The 14382-nt window shown below is 47.2% G+C and overlaps 1 protein-coding gene across 1 annotated transcript in view; it reads right to left on the bottom strand.

Annotated features, from left to right (window-relative positions):
- Positions 1–14382, bottom strand: part of LOC120038425 (multidrug resistance-associated protein 1-like) — a 72003-nt gene that overhangs the window by 33676 nt on the left and 23945 nt on the right. The window contains exons 9-16 of the mRNA XM_038984192.1: positions 12130–12307; positions 11396–11557; positions 10187–10279; positions 9655–9720; positions 8688–8825; positions 8003–8149; positions 504–591; positions 134–203 (exon numbers count right to left, since the gene is read on the bottom strand). Coding sequence (XP_038840120.1) covers positions 134–203; positions 504–591; positions 8003–8149; positions 8688–8825; positions 9655–9720; positions 10187–10279; positions 11396–11557; positions 12130–12307 — 942 coding nt within the window. The remainder of the gene's footprint in view (positions 1–133; positions 204–503; positions 592–8002; positions 8150–8687; positions 8826–9654; positions 9721–10186; positions 10280–11395; positions 11558–12129; positions 12308–14382) is intronic.

Below are 14382 nucleotides of genomic sequence, written 5' to 3'. Positions count from 1 at the left end.
AGGAGTTAGAGGCTGTGTGTATGTATACTACAGTAATAGAATGTGCAGTAAGCCTCCAACTGACATGAAAGTAACAGAGTCAAGAGAGGGGATGAATACATAACATAGGACAACACTCTTCTTTGAGCAATACCTCTTCAGAGTGGGGGCGTCGTTTCTAGACCAGCTGAACACCCCGTCCTCAATGGAGATACTGTCTGAGGCTGGGAACAGAGGAAGACATAAAAGAGAGAGGAACAGGAAGTGAGTAGAGAGAGAGAGTATTGAAGCCTCATCAAAGACTAACACATCAAACAGCATCTGGTACAGAGGCTGGGATGACCTTTCTGCCTGTATTTCTCACTCTGTCTGTGTGTGTTTCTCACTCTGTGTGTGTGTGTGTGTGTGTGTGTGTGTGTGTGTGTGTGTGTGTGTGTGTGTGTGTGTGTGTGTGTGTGTGTGTGTGTGTGTGTGTGTGTGTTTCTCACTCTGTGGGTGGGTGTGTGTGTACATATGTGACTCACAGCCTGCTACAGCCCTGCGCTCCACACTGTCCTCCTGCAGCTCCTCATGAGACAGAAACACACACAGACGTTTCATAGAAACACTGGCCTGCAGAGAGATGGAGGGAAGGAGAGGGAAAGAGACAGGGAGACAGATGGAGGGAGGGAGAGAGGGAGAGAGAAAGAAAGAGAGACAGAGATGGAGGGAGAGAGAAAGAGAGACAGAGATGGAGGGAGGAGACAGCAGGGAGAGGATGCATATTAGTGATGCGCGGGTTGATTCATAACCCGCAGTCCCCGCAGTTATATCTGCAGGCGGATGGGTTTAGGGTCATTAAATATTGAGTGGCTGAAGGGCGGGTGGTTGGCTGAAGGGCGGGTGGTTGGCTGAAGGGCGGGTGGGTGGGTGGCTGAAGGGCGGGTGGTTGGCTGAAGGGCGGGTGGGTGGGTGGCTGAAGGGCGGGTGGGTGGCTGAAGGGCGGGTGGTTGGCTGAAGGGCGGCGGCTGAAGGGCGGGTGGCTGAAGGGCGGGTGGTTGGCTGAAGGGCGGGTGGTTGGCTGAAGGGCGGGTGGTTGGCTGAAGGGCGGGTGGTTGGCTGAAGGACGGGTGGTTGGCTGAAGGGCGGGTGGTTGGCTGAAGGGCGGGTGGGTGGGTGGCTGAAGGGCGGGTGGGTGGCTGAAGGGCGGGTGGGTGGCTGAAGGGCGGCGGCTGAAGGGCGGGTGGCTGAAGGGCGGGTGGCTGAAGGGCGGGTGGTTGGCTGAAGGGCGGGTGGCTGAAGGGCGGGTGGTTGGCTGAAGGGCGGGTGGCTGAAGGGCGGGTGGTTGGCTGAAGGGCGGGTGGTTGGCTGAAGGGCGGGTGGCTGGCTGAAGGGCGGGTGGGTGGCTGAAGGGCGGGTGGGTGGCTGAAGGGCGGGTGGTTGGCTGAAGGGCGGCGGCTGAAGGGCGGGTGGCTGAAGGGCGGGTGGCTGAAGGGCGGGTGGTTGGCTGAAGGGCGGGTGGCTGAAGGGCGGGTGGTTGGCTGAAGGGCGGGTGGCTGAAGGGCGGGTGGTTGGCTGAAGGGCGGGTGGTTGGCTGAAGGGCGGGTGGCTGGCTGAAGGGCGGGTGGGTGGCTGAAGGGCGGGTGGGTGGCTGAAGGGCGGGTGGTTGGCTGAAGGGCGGCGGCTGAAGGGCGGGTGGCTGAAGGGCGGGTGGCTGAAGGGCGGGTGGTTGGCTGAAGGGCAGGTGGTTGGCTGAAGGGCAGGTGGTTGGCTGAAGGGCAGGTGGTTGGCTGAAGGGCGGCGGCTGAAGGGCGGGTGGTTTGCTGAAGGGCGGCGGCTGAAGGGCGGTGGCTGAAGGGCGGCGGCTGAAGGGCGGCGGCTGAAGGGCGGGTGGTTTGCTGAAGGGCGGCGGCTGAAGGGCGGCGGCTGAAGGGCGGGTGGTTTGCTGAAGGGCGGCGGCTGAAGGGCGGGTGGTTTGCTGAAGGGCAGGTGGTTGGCTGAAGGGCGGCGGCTGAAGGGCGGGTGGTTTGCTGAAGGGCGGGTGGCTGAAGGGCGGCGGCTGAAGGGCGGGTGGGTGGCTGAAGGGCGGGTGGCTGAAGGGCGGGCGGCTGGCTGAAGGGCTGGTGGCTGGCTGAAGGGCGGGTGGTTGGCTGAAGGGCGGGTGGTTGGCTGAAGGGCGGGTGGTTGGCTGAAGGGCGGGTGGTTGGCTGAAGGGTGGTTGGCTGAAGGGCGGCGGCTGAAGGGCGGGTGGTTGGCTGAAGGGCAGGTGTGCCACTGAAGGGCGGGTGGCTGGTTGGTTGGCTGAAGGGCGGGTTGAATAAATAGAAGCAATCCCTTGATTGTGCAATTTAGGCTACATGGAGGTTGTCTTATATTATTTCAGGCTATATGACATTAGCACAGTGTAGCCTGTTATCGCTGGAGTTACCAGTGTAGCCTGTTATCGCTGGAGTTACCAGTATAGTCTGTTATCGCTGGAGTTACCAGTGTAGTCTGTTATCGCTGGAGTTACCAGTGTAGCCTGTTATCACTGGAGTTACCAGTGTAGTCTGTTATCGCTGGAGTTACCAGTATAGCCTGTTATCGCTGGAGTTACCAGTATAGTCTGTTATCGCTGGAGTTACCAGTATAGTCTGTTATCGCTGGAGTTACCAGTGTAGTCTGTTATCGCTGGAGTTACCAGTGTAGCCTGTTATCACTGGAGTTACCAGTGTAGCCTGTTATCGCTGGAGTTACCAGTGTAGCCTGTTATCGCTGGAGTTACCAGTATAGTCTGTTATCGCTGGAGTTACCAGTGTAGTCTGTTATCGCTGGAGTTACCAGTGTAGCCTGTTATCACTGGAGTTACCAGTGTAGCCTGTTATCGCTGGAGTTACCAGTGTAGCCTGTTATCGCTGGAGTTACCAGTATAGTCTGTTATCGCTGGAGTTACCAGTGTAGTCTGTTATCGCTGGAGTTACCAGTGTAGCCTGTTATCGCTGGAGTTACCAGTGTAGTCTGTTATCGCTGGAGTTACCAGTATAGCCTGTTATCGCTGGAGTTACCAGTATAGCCTGTTATCGCTGGAGTTACCAGTGTAGTCTGTTATCGCTGGAGTTACCAGTGTAGCCTGTTATCGCTGGAGTTACCAGTGTAGCCTGTTATCGCTGGAGTTACCAGTGTAGCCTGTTATCGCTGGAGTTACCAGTGTAGCCTGTTATCGCTGGAGTTACCAGTGTAGCCTGTTATCGCTGGAGTTACCAGTGTAGTCTGTTATCGCTGGAGTTACCAGTATAGCCTGTTATCGCTGGAGTTACCAGTGTAGTCTGTTATCGCTGGAGTTACCAGTATAGCCTGTTATCGCTGGAGTTACCAGTGTAGCCTGTTATCACTGGAGTTACCAGTGTAGCCTGTTATCACTGGAGTTACCAGTGTAGCCTGTTATCACTGGAGTTACCAGTGTAGCCTGTTATCACTGGAGTTACCAGTGTAGCCTGTTATCACTGGAGTTACCAGTGTAGCCTGTTATCGCTGGAGTTACCAGTGTAGCCTGTTATCGCTGGAGTTACCAGTGTAGCCTGTTATCGCTGGAGTTACCAGTGTAGCCTGTTATCGCTGGAGTTACCAGTGTAGCCTGTTATCGCTGGAGTTACCAGTGTAGCCTGTTATCGCTGGAGTTACCAGTGTAGCCTGTTATCGCTGGAGTTACCAGTGTAGCCTGTTATCGCTGGAGTTACCAGTGTAGCCTGTTATCGCTGGAGTTACCAGTGTAGCCTGTTATCGCTGGAGTTACCAGTGTAGCCTGTTATCGCTGGAGTTACCAGTGTAGCCTGTTATCGCTGGAGTTACCAGTGTAGCCTGTTATCGCTGGAGTTACCAGTGTAGCCTGTTATCGCTGGAGTTACCAGTGTAGCCTGTTATCGCTGGAGTTACCAGTGTAGCCTGTTATCGCTGGAGTTACCAGTGTAGCCTGTTATCGCTGGAGTTACCAGTGTAGCCTGTTATCGCTGGAGTTACCAGTGTAGCCTGTTATCGCTGGAGTTACCAGTGTAGCCTGTTATCGCTGGAGTTACCAGTGTAGCCTGTTATCACTGGAGTTACCAGTGTAGCCTGTTATCACTGGAGTTACCAGTGTAGCCTGTTATCACTGGAGTTACCAGTGTAGCCTGTTATCACTGGAGTTACTAGTATAGCCTGTTATCGCTGGAGTTACCAGTGTAGCCTGTTATCGCTGGAGTTACCAGCGTAGCCTGTTATCACCTGGACAATTTATAGAATGACAAAAATAAAGAATTACAGGGGGCAGTTTGGAAAAAACTTATCCCGTCCTAATCGTCCGTCTGGAATACGGACATTCCGGTATATTAAATACATAACCAACGTTCTGTAGTAATACTAGTCCCGTGTGAATAGGGCTTTATCCTTAATAATAAATACATAACCAACGTTCTGTAGTAACACTAGTCCTGTGTGAATAGGGCTTTACCCTTAATAATAAATACATAACCAACGTTCTGTAGTAATACTAGGTCTGTGTGAATAGGGCTTTATCCTTAATAATAAATACATAACCAACGTTCTGTAGTAATACTAGTCCTGTGTGAATAGGGCTTTATCCTTAATAATAAATACATAACCAACGTTCTGTAGTAATACTAGTCCCATGTGAATAGGGCTTTATCCTTAATAATAAATACATAACCAACGTTCTGTAGTAATACTAGTCCCGTGTGAATAGGGCTTTACCCTTAATAATAAATACATAACCAACGTTCTGTAGTAATACTAGTCCCGTGTGAATAGGGCTTTATCCTTAATAATAAATACATAACCAACGTTCTGTAGTAATACTAGTCCTGTGTGAATAGGGCTTTATCCTTAATAATAAATACATAACCAACGTTCTGTAGTAACACTAGTCCTGTGTGAATAGGGCTTTATCCTTAATAATAAATACATAACCAACGTTCTGTAGTAATACTAGGTCTGTGTGAATAGGGCTTTATCCTTAATAATAAATACATAACCAACGTTCTGTAGTAACACTAGTCCCGTGTGAATAGGGCTTTACCCTTAATAATAAATACATAACCAACGTTCTGTAGTAACACTAGTCCCGTGTGAATAGGGCTTTACCCTTAATAATAAATACATAACCAACGTTCTGTAGTAATACTAGTCCCGTGTGAATAGGGCTTTATCCTTAATAATAAATACATAACCAACGTTCTGTAGTAACACTAGTCCCATGTGAATAGGGCTTTATCCTTAATAATAAATACATAACCAACGTTCTGTAGTAATACTAGTCCCGTGTGAATAGGGCTTTATCCTTAATAATAAATACATAACCAACGTTCTGTAGTAACACTAGTCCCATGTGAATAGGGCTTTACCCTTAATAATAGCCCAACTCCAGCAGAATTCAGTTTTTCTTACAGTAAAATAATACATCAAATGTAGGCAAAATGTGGACTTGGGAACAGGAGAGAAATATGATTTATTCTTCTGCATCATGAAAGAATGCTATACTAGTTAGATACCATCTGTAGAGGTGCTGTCTTCATCATGAGAGAATGCAATGCTGAGTTAGTTACCGTCTGTAGAGGTGCTATCTTCATCAGCGTCATAAAAGCTGATAGTATTTCAACCACATAAAATATATCTCGAAGCCCAACTGAAGTCTTATCAGAAACACGTTGGGTCGTTTTCACAGCTTACTTTTTCCTTACAACCAGTCAAACTGATGTCATTTGGACATTTAAACAGAACATCTTTCCCCGTTTTTTAAGTTGCTTTATTGTATTTTCTCCCCGGTCCCTAAACGTCTTTATTGTATTTTCTCCCCGGTCCCTAAACGTCTTTATTGTATTTTCTCCCCGGTCCCTAAACGTCTTTATTGTATTTTCTCCCCGGTCCCTAAACGTGTTTATTGTATTTTCTCCCCGGTCCCTAAACGTCTTTATTGTATTTTCTCCCCGGTCCCTAAACGTCTTTATAGTATTTTCTCCCCGGTCCCTAAACGTCTTTATTGTATTTTCTCTCCGGTCCCTAAACGTCTTTATTGTATTTTCTCCCCGGTCCCTAAACGTCTTTATTGGATTTTCTCCCCGGTCCCTAAACGTCTTTATTGGATTTTCTCCCCGGTCCCTAAACGTCTTTATTGGATTTTCTCCCCGGTCCCCAAACGACGTTTGGCATTTGCCAGAGAACACCAATATTGGCAAATTCGCCTTTGGCGCCCTGTGCTCTTCACAGATGAGAGCAGGTTCACACTGAGCACATGAGCACATGTGACAGACGTGACAGAGTCTGGAGACGCCGTGGAGAACGTTCTGCTGCCTACACCATCCTCCAGCATGACCGGTTTGGCGGTGGGTCAGTCATGGTGTGGGGTGGCATTTCTTTGTGGGGCCGCACAGCCCTCCATGTGCTCGCCAGAAGTAGCCTGACTGCCATTAGGTACCGAGATGAGATCCTCAGAGCCCTTGTGAGACCATATGCTCACACATGCACATTTGTGGCCTGCTGGATGTCATTTTGCAGGGCTCTGGTAGTGCTCCTCCTTGCAAAGGCGAATTTGCCAATATTGGTGTTCTCTGGCAAATGCCAAACGTCCTGCACGGTGTTGGGCTGTAAGCACAACCCCCACCTGTGGACATCGGGCCCTCATACCACCCTCATGGAGTCTGTTTCTGACCGTTTGAGCAGACACATGCACATTTGTGGCCTGCTGGAGGTCATTTTGCAGGGCTCTGGCAGTGCTCCACCTTGCACAAAGGCGGAGGTAGCGGTCCTGCTGCTGGGTTGTTGCCCTCCTACGGCCTCCTCCACGTCTCCTGATGTACTGGCCTGTCTCCTGGTAGCGCCTCCATGCTCTGGACACTACGCTGACAGACACAGCAAACCTTCTTGCCACAGCTCGCATTGATGGGCCATCCTGGATGAGCTGCACTACCTGAGCCACTTGTGTGGGTTGTAGACTCCGCCTCATGCTACCACTAGAGTGAGAGCACCGCCAGCATTCAAAAGTGACCAAAACATCAGCCAGGAAGCATAGGAACTGAGAAGTGGTCTGTGGTCACCACCTGCAGAACCACTCCTTTATTGGGGGTGTCTTGCTAATTGCCTTTAATTTCCACCTTTTGTCTATTCCATTTGTACAACAGCATGTGAAATGTATTGTCAATCAGTGTTGCTTCCTAAGTGGACAGTTTGATTTCACAGAAGTGTGATTGACTTGGAGTTACATTGTGTTGTTTAAGTGTTCCCTTTATTTTTTTGAGCAGTGTATATATATCATTCCATTGCTATCAATACTATATTGGACATGACTATATATATATATATATATATATCATTCCATTACTATCAATACTATATTGGACATGATTTGTAATGATCCTATGATGACAATGATCAACTTCGGTTGATGGATTCATTCATTATTAACCAACTGATTGATTGATTACTTAATTGGACGATTGACTAACTGATATACCATACTGACCTGCGCCACCAGGCTGAATCATTGATTTATTGATCAATATCTTGCTCCTGGTCACCAGCAGCATGGTACAGCTCACCGGTCTGTACAGCATATGAATCTGTGTGTCTGTGTCTGTGTGTGTGTGTGTGTGTGTGTGTGTGTGTGTGTGTGTGTGTGTGTGTGTGTGTGTGTCTGGCCAAATCTGATATTTTGCCCAATTATTGGCAAGAGCTGAATCTGATTGGTCAAACAAAGTATTAGGGAACAAATATATATCAGAATTGGGCAGCGTGTGTAAACGGAGCCATAGAGTGATCTGCAGTACAGCCCTCAGCACGTATCTGATCCACACTGAGGATGACCATATGCTACATGTTAATGAATTAATCAACTAGATGGAATCTGATTGGTTGGAGTTAATTGGTTAGTATACTGTTTACTCTATTGATACATTGATTGATTGATTGATTGATAGATGAATACAGTGACTGATTTGATTGAATTGCATATTGATTGATTTGTAGACAGATTATTTGATCGATTGATTTGCTGTCCAGACCTGATCAGCACACCTACCTGGACCATGCTGCTGATGACCATGGGCAGCATGTTGAGGGGGAAACGCAGGATGTTGAACAGAGCCAGAGACACAAACGCCTTCTGAGCATCCAGCACGTTCCTCTCATCTATCATCACATACACTGTGAACGTAGACAGCGCCACCTGGGGGATGGGAGGGGAAATACATGTTAAATATCATATAACATCATAACATATACTGAACGTAGACAGCGCCACCTGGGGGATGGGAGGGGAAAGACATGTTAAATATCATAATATAACAATACCATCACATACACTGAACGTAGACAGCGCCACCTGGGGGATGGGAGGGGAAATACATGTTAAATATCATATAACATCATAACATATACTGAACGTAGACAGCGCCACCTGGGGGATGGGAGGGGAAAGACATGTTAAATATCATAATATAACAATACCATCACATACACTGAACGTAGACAGCGCCACCTGGGGGATGGGAGGGGAAATACATGTTAAATATCATCACATACACTGAGGGGAGGGTAGAGACAATCAAAGACAATGTTAAATATTTATGTCAGTAAGATGGGACATAGGTGGACCAAGTGCCCATGTAAGAGTGAGTGTGAGCATCTGTGTGTGTGTGTGTGTGTGTGTGTGTGTGTGTGTGTGTGTGTGTGTGTGTGTGTGTCTACTCGTCTCTGTAACTCACCAGGAAGGGAGCACAGACCCAGGTGAAGGTGGATATTGCCCCCAGGTAAGCAGCCTTCTTGAGGACACGGAGCTCGCTCTCTCTGATGGCTGACACCTTGTCTTTGAAGGCCAGCTCCCACGCATACAGCTTCAACACCTTAAGGATCAGGTTCAGGTTTAGGTTCATTTTCAGGTTTAGGTTCAGTTTCAGGTTTAGGTTCAGGTTTATTTGAACATCTCGGTACATATTCAGAAACATTGATCAAATTTGTGTCTGTCTCAGCTCGTACGGCTGTGTCCGTCTCAGCTCGTACGGCTGTGTCCGTCTCAGCTCGTACGGCTGTGTCCGTCTCAGCTCGTACGGCTGTGTCCGTCTCAGCTCGTACGGCTGTGTCCGTCTCAGCTCGTACGGCTGTGTCCGTCTCAGCTCGTACGGCTGTGTCCGTCTCAGCTCGTACGGCTGTGTCCGTCTCAGCTCGTACGGCTGTGTCCGTCTCAGCTCGTACGGCTGTGTCCGTCTCAGCTCGTACGGCTGTGTCCGTCTCAGCTCGTCTGGCTGTGTCCGTCTCAGCTCGTCTGGCTGTGTCCGTCTCAGCTCGTACGGCTGTGTCCGTCTCAGCTCGTACGGCTGTGTCCGTCTCAGCTCGTACGGCTGTGTCCGTCTCAGCTCGTACGGCTGTGTCCGTCTCAGCTCGTACAGCTGTGTCCGTCTCAGCTCGTACAGCTGTGTCGGTCTCAGCTCGTACAGCTGTGTCGGTCTCAGCTCGTACAGCTGTGTCGGTCTCAGCTCGTCTGGCTGTGTCTGTCTGGCTTAATAAACCCCAAACTGCAAACCCAGCCCATCTGGCACTCCAGCCAGACTAGAGGAAACGCTGAAAGAACTGGAATCTGAAGTATTTGACCGTGACATGCAGAAACATACATAAAATGTGATACAAATTCCAACAGTATATAAACCTCATGTCAAAAGATATGTGATAAGATACCTTGATGCCGTTGAGAACTTCGTTCATCAGCTTGATGCGGTTGTCTTTACTCTTCATCTGAGCTACCTGGTGATCACAACACACAACGCTGGCTATTACATCTGAGCTACCTGGTGATCACAACGCTGGCTATTACATCTCTGCTACATCGCTGCAACAACTCCGTTACGTGTCGCTACATATCTACTACATGTCTATTACATCTCTGCTACATCTCTAGTGATACCTGGTATGTTGTGAATAAGGGGTCAGAGAGGTCCCTGGTATGTTGTGAATAAGGGGTCAGAGAGGTCCCTGGTATGTTGTGAATAAGGGGTCAGAGAGGTCCCTGGTATGTTGTGAATAAGGGGTCAGAGAGGTACCTGGTATGTTGTGAATAAGGGGTCAGAGAGGTACCTGGTATGTTGTGAATAAGGGGTCAGAGAGGTACCTGGTATGTTGTGAATAAGGGGTCAGAGAGGTCCCTGGTATGTTGTGAATAAGGGGTCAGAGAGGTACCTGGTATGTTGTGAATAAGGGGTCAGAGAGGTACCTGGTATGTTTTGGTCTTCATGGCGATCACACCGTTGATTGGCACCATCAGAACCATTACAGCCACGCCAGCCAGCACCGACGGACCCAAGTTCTACACAGGACATGACATCACAAACCATTGAGAACTTGTTAAGATAACGACTGTCTCTGCTGCGTATGTAACAGAGTTGGATTCAGAACCTCACTCCTTAGCTTGAAATGTGTCTACTTGCTCCATCAAAATGCTATCCAGATCCCTCCCAGTTAGTAACAAGTACCTGCCACAGGAAGTACAGTGTCAGTATGACCTCTTGGTTTATTTAAAGATCTTTGGTGTGTACCTGCCACAGGAAGTACAGGGCCAGTATGACCTCTTGGTTTATTTAAAGATCTTTGGTGCGTACCTGCCACAGGAAGTACAGGGTCAGTATGGTATGACCTCTTGGTTTATTTAAAGATCTTTGGTGCGTACCTGCCACAGGAAGTACAGGGCCAGTATGACCTCTTGGTTTATTTAAAGATCTTTGGTGCGTACCTGCCACAGGAAGTACAGGGCCAGTATGACCTCTTGGTTTATTTAAAGATCTTTGGTGAGTACCTGCCACAGGAAGTACAGGGCCAGTATGACCTCTTGGTTTATTTAAAGATCTTTGGTGCGTACCTGCCACAGGAAGTACAGGGCCAGTATGACCTCTTGGTTTATTTAAAGATCTTTGGTGCGTACCTGCCACAGGAAATACAGGGCCAGTATGACCTCTTGGTTTATTTAAAGATCTTTGGTGCGTACCTGCCACAGGAAGTACAGGGTCAGTATGACCTCTTGGTTTATTTAAAGATCTTTGGTGCGTACCTGCCACAGGAAGTACAGGGCCAGTATGACCTCTTGGTTTATTTAAAGATATTTGGTGCGTACCTGCCACAGGAAGTACAGGGCCAGTATGACCTCTTGGTTTATTTAAAGATATTTGGTGCGAACCTGCCACAGGAAGTACAGGGCCAGTATGACCTCTTGGTTTATTTAAAGATATTTGGTGCGTACCTGCCACAGGAAGTACAGGGCCAGTATGACCTCTTGGTTTATTTAAAGATCTTTGGTGCGTACCTGCCACAGGAAGTACAGGGCCAGTATGACCTCTTGGTTTATTTAAAGATCTTTGGTGCGTACCTGCCACAGGAAGTACAGGGCCAGTATGACCTCTTGGTTTATTTAAAGATCTTTGGTGCGTACCTGCCACAGGAAGTACAGGGCCAGTATGACCTGTAGAGGAGCAGACCAGACCATGTTGATGTAGGTGACGAGGTCCATGAAGCGCTGGGCGTCGACCGACATCAGGTTGACGATCTCTCCCACTGTAGACGTACGCCGCGCCGCGTTACTGATCACCAGAGCCTGGGAGAGGGCAGAGGTTAGAGGTTAGATAGGGGTTAAGGGTCAATGAAGGGTTGACAAAAGTCAGATCAATCAATCATCGGCAGAATCATCGGCAGAATATTGATTGATTGATTAGTACACCTACGATCAGTAGCGGTGTGGAGCATCATGCCAAATTAACTCTCAATCAATCACTGATCAAATCAATCAATCACTAATCAAATAAATCAATCACTAATCAAATCAATCACTGATCAAATCAATCAATCACTGATCAAATAAATCACTGATCAAATCAATCAATCACTAATCAAATCAATCAATCACTAATCAAATCAATCACTGATCAAATCAATCAATCACTAATCAAATCAATCACTGATCAAATCAATCGATCACTGATCAAATCAATCAATCACTGATCAAATCAATCAATCACTGATCAAATCAATCAATCACTGATCAAATCAATCAATCACTGATCAAATCAATCAATTGATCAGCAAAATATATATATTTTTATTTTTATTTTAATGAAACCTTTATTTAAATTGTACCTTTATTTAACTAGTCAAGTCAATAGTGATTACCTTCCTGTAGACAGCTCCTACTATAGCAGTGCGTAGCCTCATTCCCGTGACGAAGCACACATGGAAGTACTTCTGCAGGATGAGGGTCTGGAAACAGGTACAAACGAACAGCAGCGCGGTGTAGAAGTAGCCCTGCCACGAGGGGGCGCTAGAGTCATTCACAAACTGGATCAGCAACCTGAGGGGTTTGGAGGTCAGGGGTTAGCAGGTCAGGGGTCAAAAGTCAATGACACAGCCTGAGAGACGATGATAAAAGAGGTCAAATGTCAGTGGGTAGGGACGGCAAGAGAGATGGACACAAAAGGCCCCAAGGGTTCTTCTGACAGTCTGAAACAATAGGTCCGTTTGGTGACGGCAGAAAAAAAACAACTCTGATTTCTAATAATTCTAAGTGCAAGTGAACACAGCAAAACAGGTCAAACATCCATACAGGCTGAAATGACAAGAGCACATGAACACAGCAAAACAGGTCAAACATCCATACAGGCTGAAATGACAAGAGCACATGAACACAGCAAAACAGGTCAAACATCCATACAGGCTGAAATGACAAGAGCACATGAACACAGCAAAACAGGTCAAACATCCATACAGGCTGAAATGACAAGAGCACATGAACACAGCAAAACAGGTCAAACATCCATACAGGCTGAAATGACAAGAGCACATGAACACAGCAAAACAGGTCAAACATCCATACAGGCTGAAATGACAAGAGCACATGAACACAGCAAAACAGGTCAAACATCCATACAGGCTGAAATGACAAGAGCACATGAACACAGCAAAACAGGTCAAACATCCATACAGGCTGAAATGACAAGAGCACATGAACACAGCAAAACAGGTCAAACATCCATACAGGCTGAAATGACAAGAGCACATGAACACAGCAAAACAGGTCAAACATCCATACAGGCTGAAATGACAAGAGCACATGAACACAGCAAAACAGGTCAAACATCCATACAGGCTGAAATGACAAGAGCACATGAACACAGCAAAACAGGTCAAACATCCATACAGGCTGAAATGACAAGAGCACATGAACACAGCAAAACAGGTCAAACATCCATACAGGCTGAAATGACAAGAGCACATGAACACAGCAAAACAGGTCAAACATCCATACAGGCTGAAATGACAAGAGCACATGAACACAGCAAAACAGGTCAAACATCCATACAGGCTGAAATGACAAGAGCACATGAACACAGCAAAACAGGTCAAACATCCATACAGGCTGAAATGACAAGAGCACATGAACACAGCAAAACAGGTCAAACATCCATACAGGCTGAAATGACAAGAGCACATGAACACAGCAAAACAGGTCAAACATCCATACAGGCTGAAATGACAAGAGCACATGAACACAGCAAAACAGGTCAAACATCCATACAGGCTGAAATGACAAGAGCACATGAACACAGCAAAACAGGTCAAACATCCATACAGGCTGAAATGACAAGAGCACATGAACACAGCAAAACAGGTCAAACATCCATACAGGCTGAAATGACAAGAGCACATGAACACAGCAAAACAGGTCAAACATCCATACAGGCTGAAATGACAAGAGCACATGAACACAGCAAAACAGGTCAAACATCCATACAGGCTGAAATGACAAGAGCACATGAACACAGCAAAACAGGTCAAACATCCATACAGGCTGAAATGACAAGAGCACATGAACACAGCAAAACAGGTCAAACATCCATACAGGCTGAAATGACAAGAGCACATGAACACAGCAAAACAGGTCAAACATCCATACAGGCTGAAATGACAAGAGCACATGAACACAGCAAAACAGGTCAAACATCCATACAGGCTGAAATGACAAGAGCACATGAACACAGCAAAACAGGTCAAACATCCATACAGGCTGAAATGACAAGAGCACATGAACACAGCAAAACAGGTCAAACATCCATACAGGCTGAAATGACAAGAGCGAGAGAAAGAGAGGACGAGCGTTGCACGTTGTACCCAAACTACAGTACTTTTTTGATATTGTATCTTGGAAAATCTGTCCTGTATTAGAATGACTTACTTTCGGTTCTTCTATCAAATATGTTTTACGTTTGGAAATGAACTAAAATGTTTTGAACTTATTAGGAAAAAAAATGAAGTTTATTGTAATGAACAGAATGCATCAGTGGTTCGTATTCCCTGCAACTTTCTGCAGAGGCAACGGCACGGGAATGACCGTCTGTGTGTGTGTGTGTGTGTGCGGTCCGTGTATTG

The sequence above is a fragment of the Salvelinus namaycush genome, unplaced genomic scaffold, assembly GCF_016432855.1.
Source record: "Salvelinus namaycush isolate Seneca unplaced genomic scaffold, SaNama_1.0 Scaffold22, whole genome shotgun sequence".
Taxonomy (NCBI): Eukaryota; Metazoa; Chordata; class Actinopteri; order Salmoniformes; family Salmonidae; genus Salvelinus; species Salvelinus namaycush.
The sequence above is the reverse complement of the archived record's forward strand: the minus strand, read 5'-3'. Positions and strand labels throughout refer to the sequence as shown.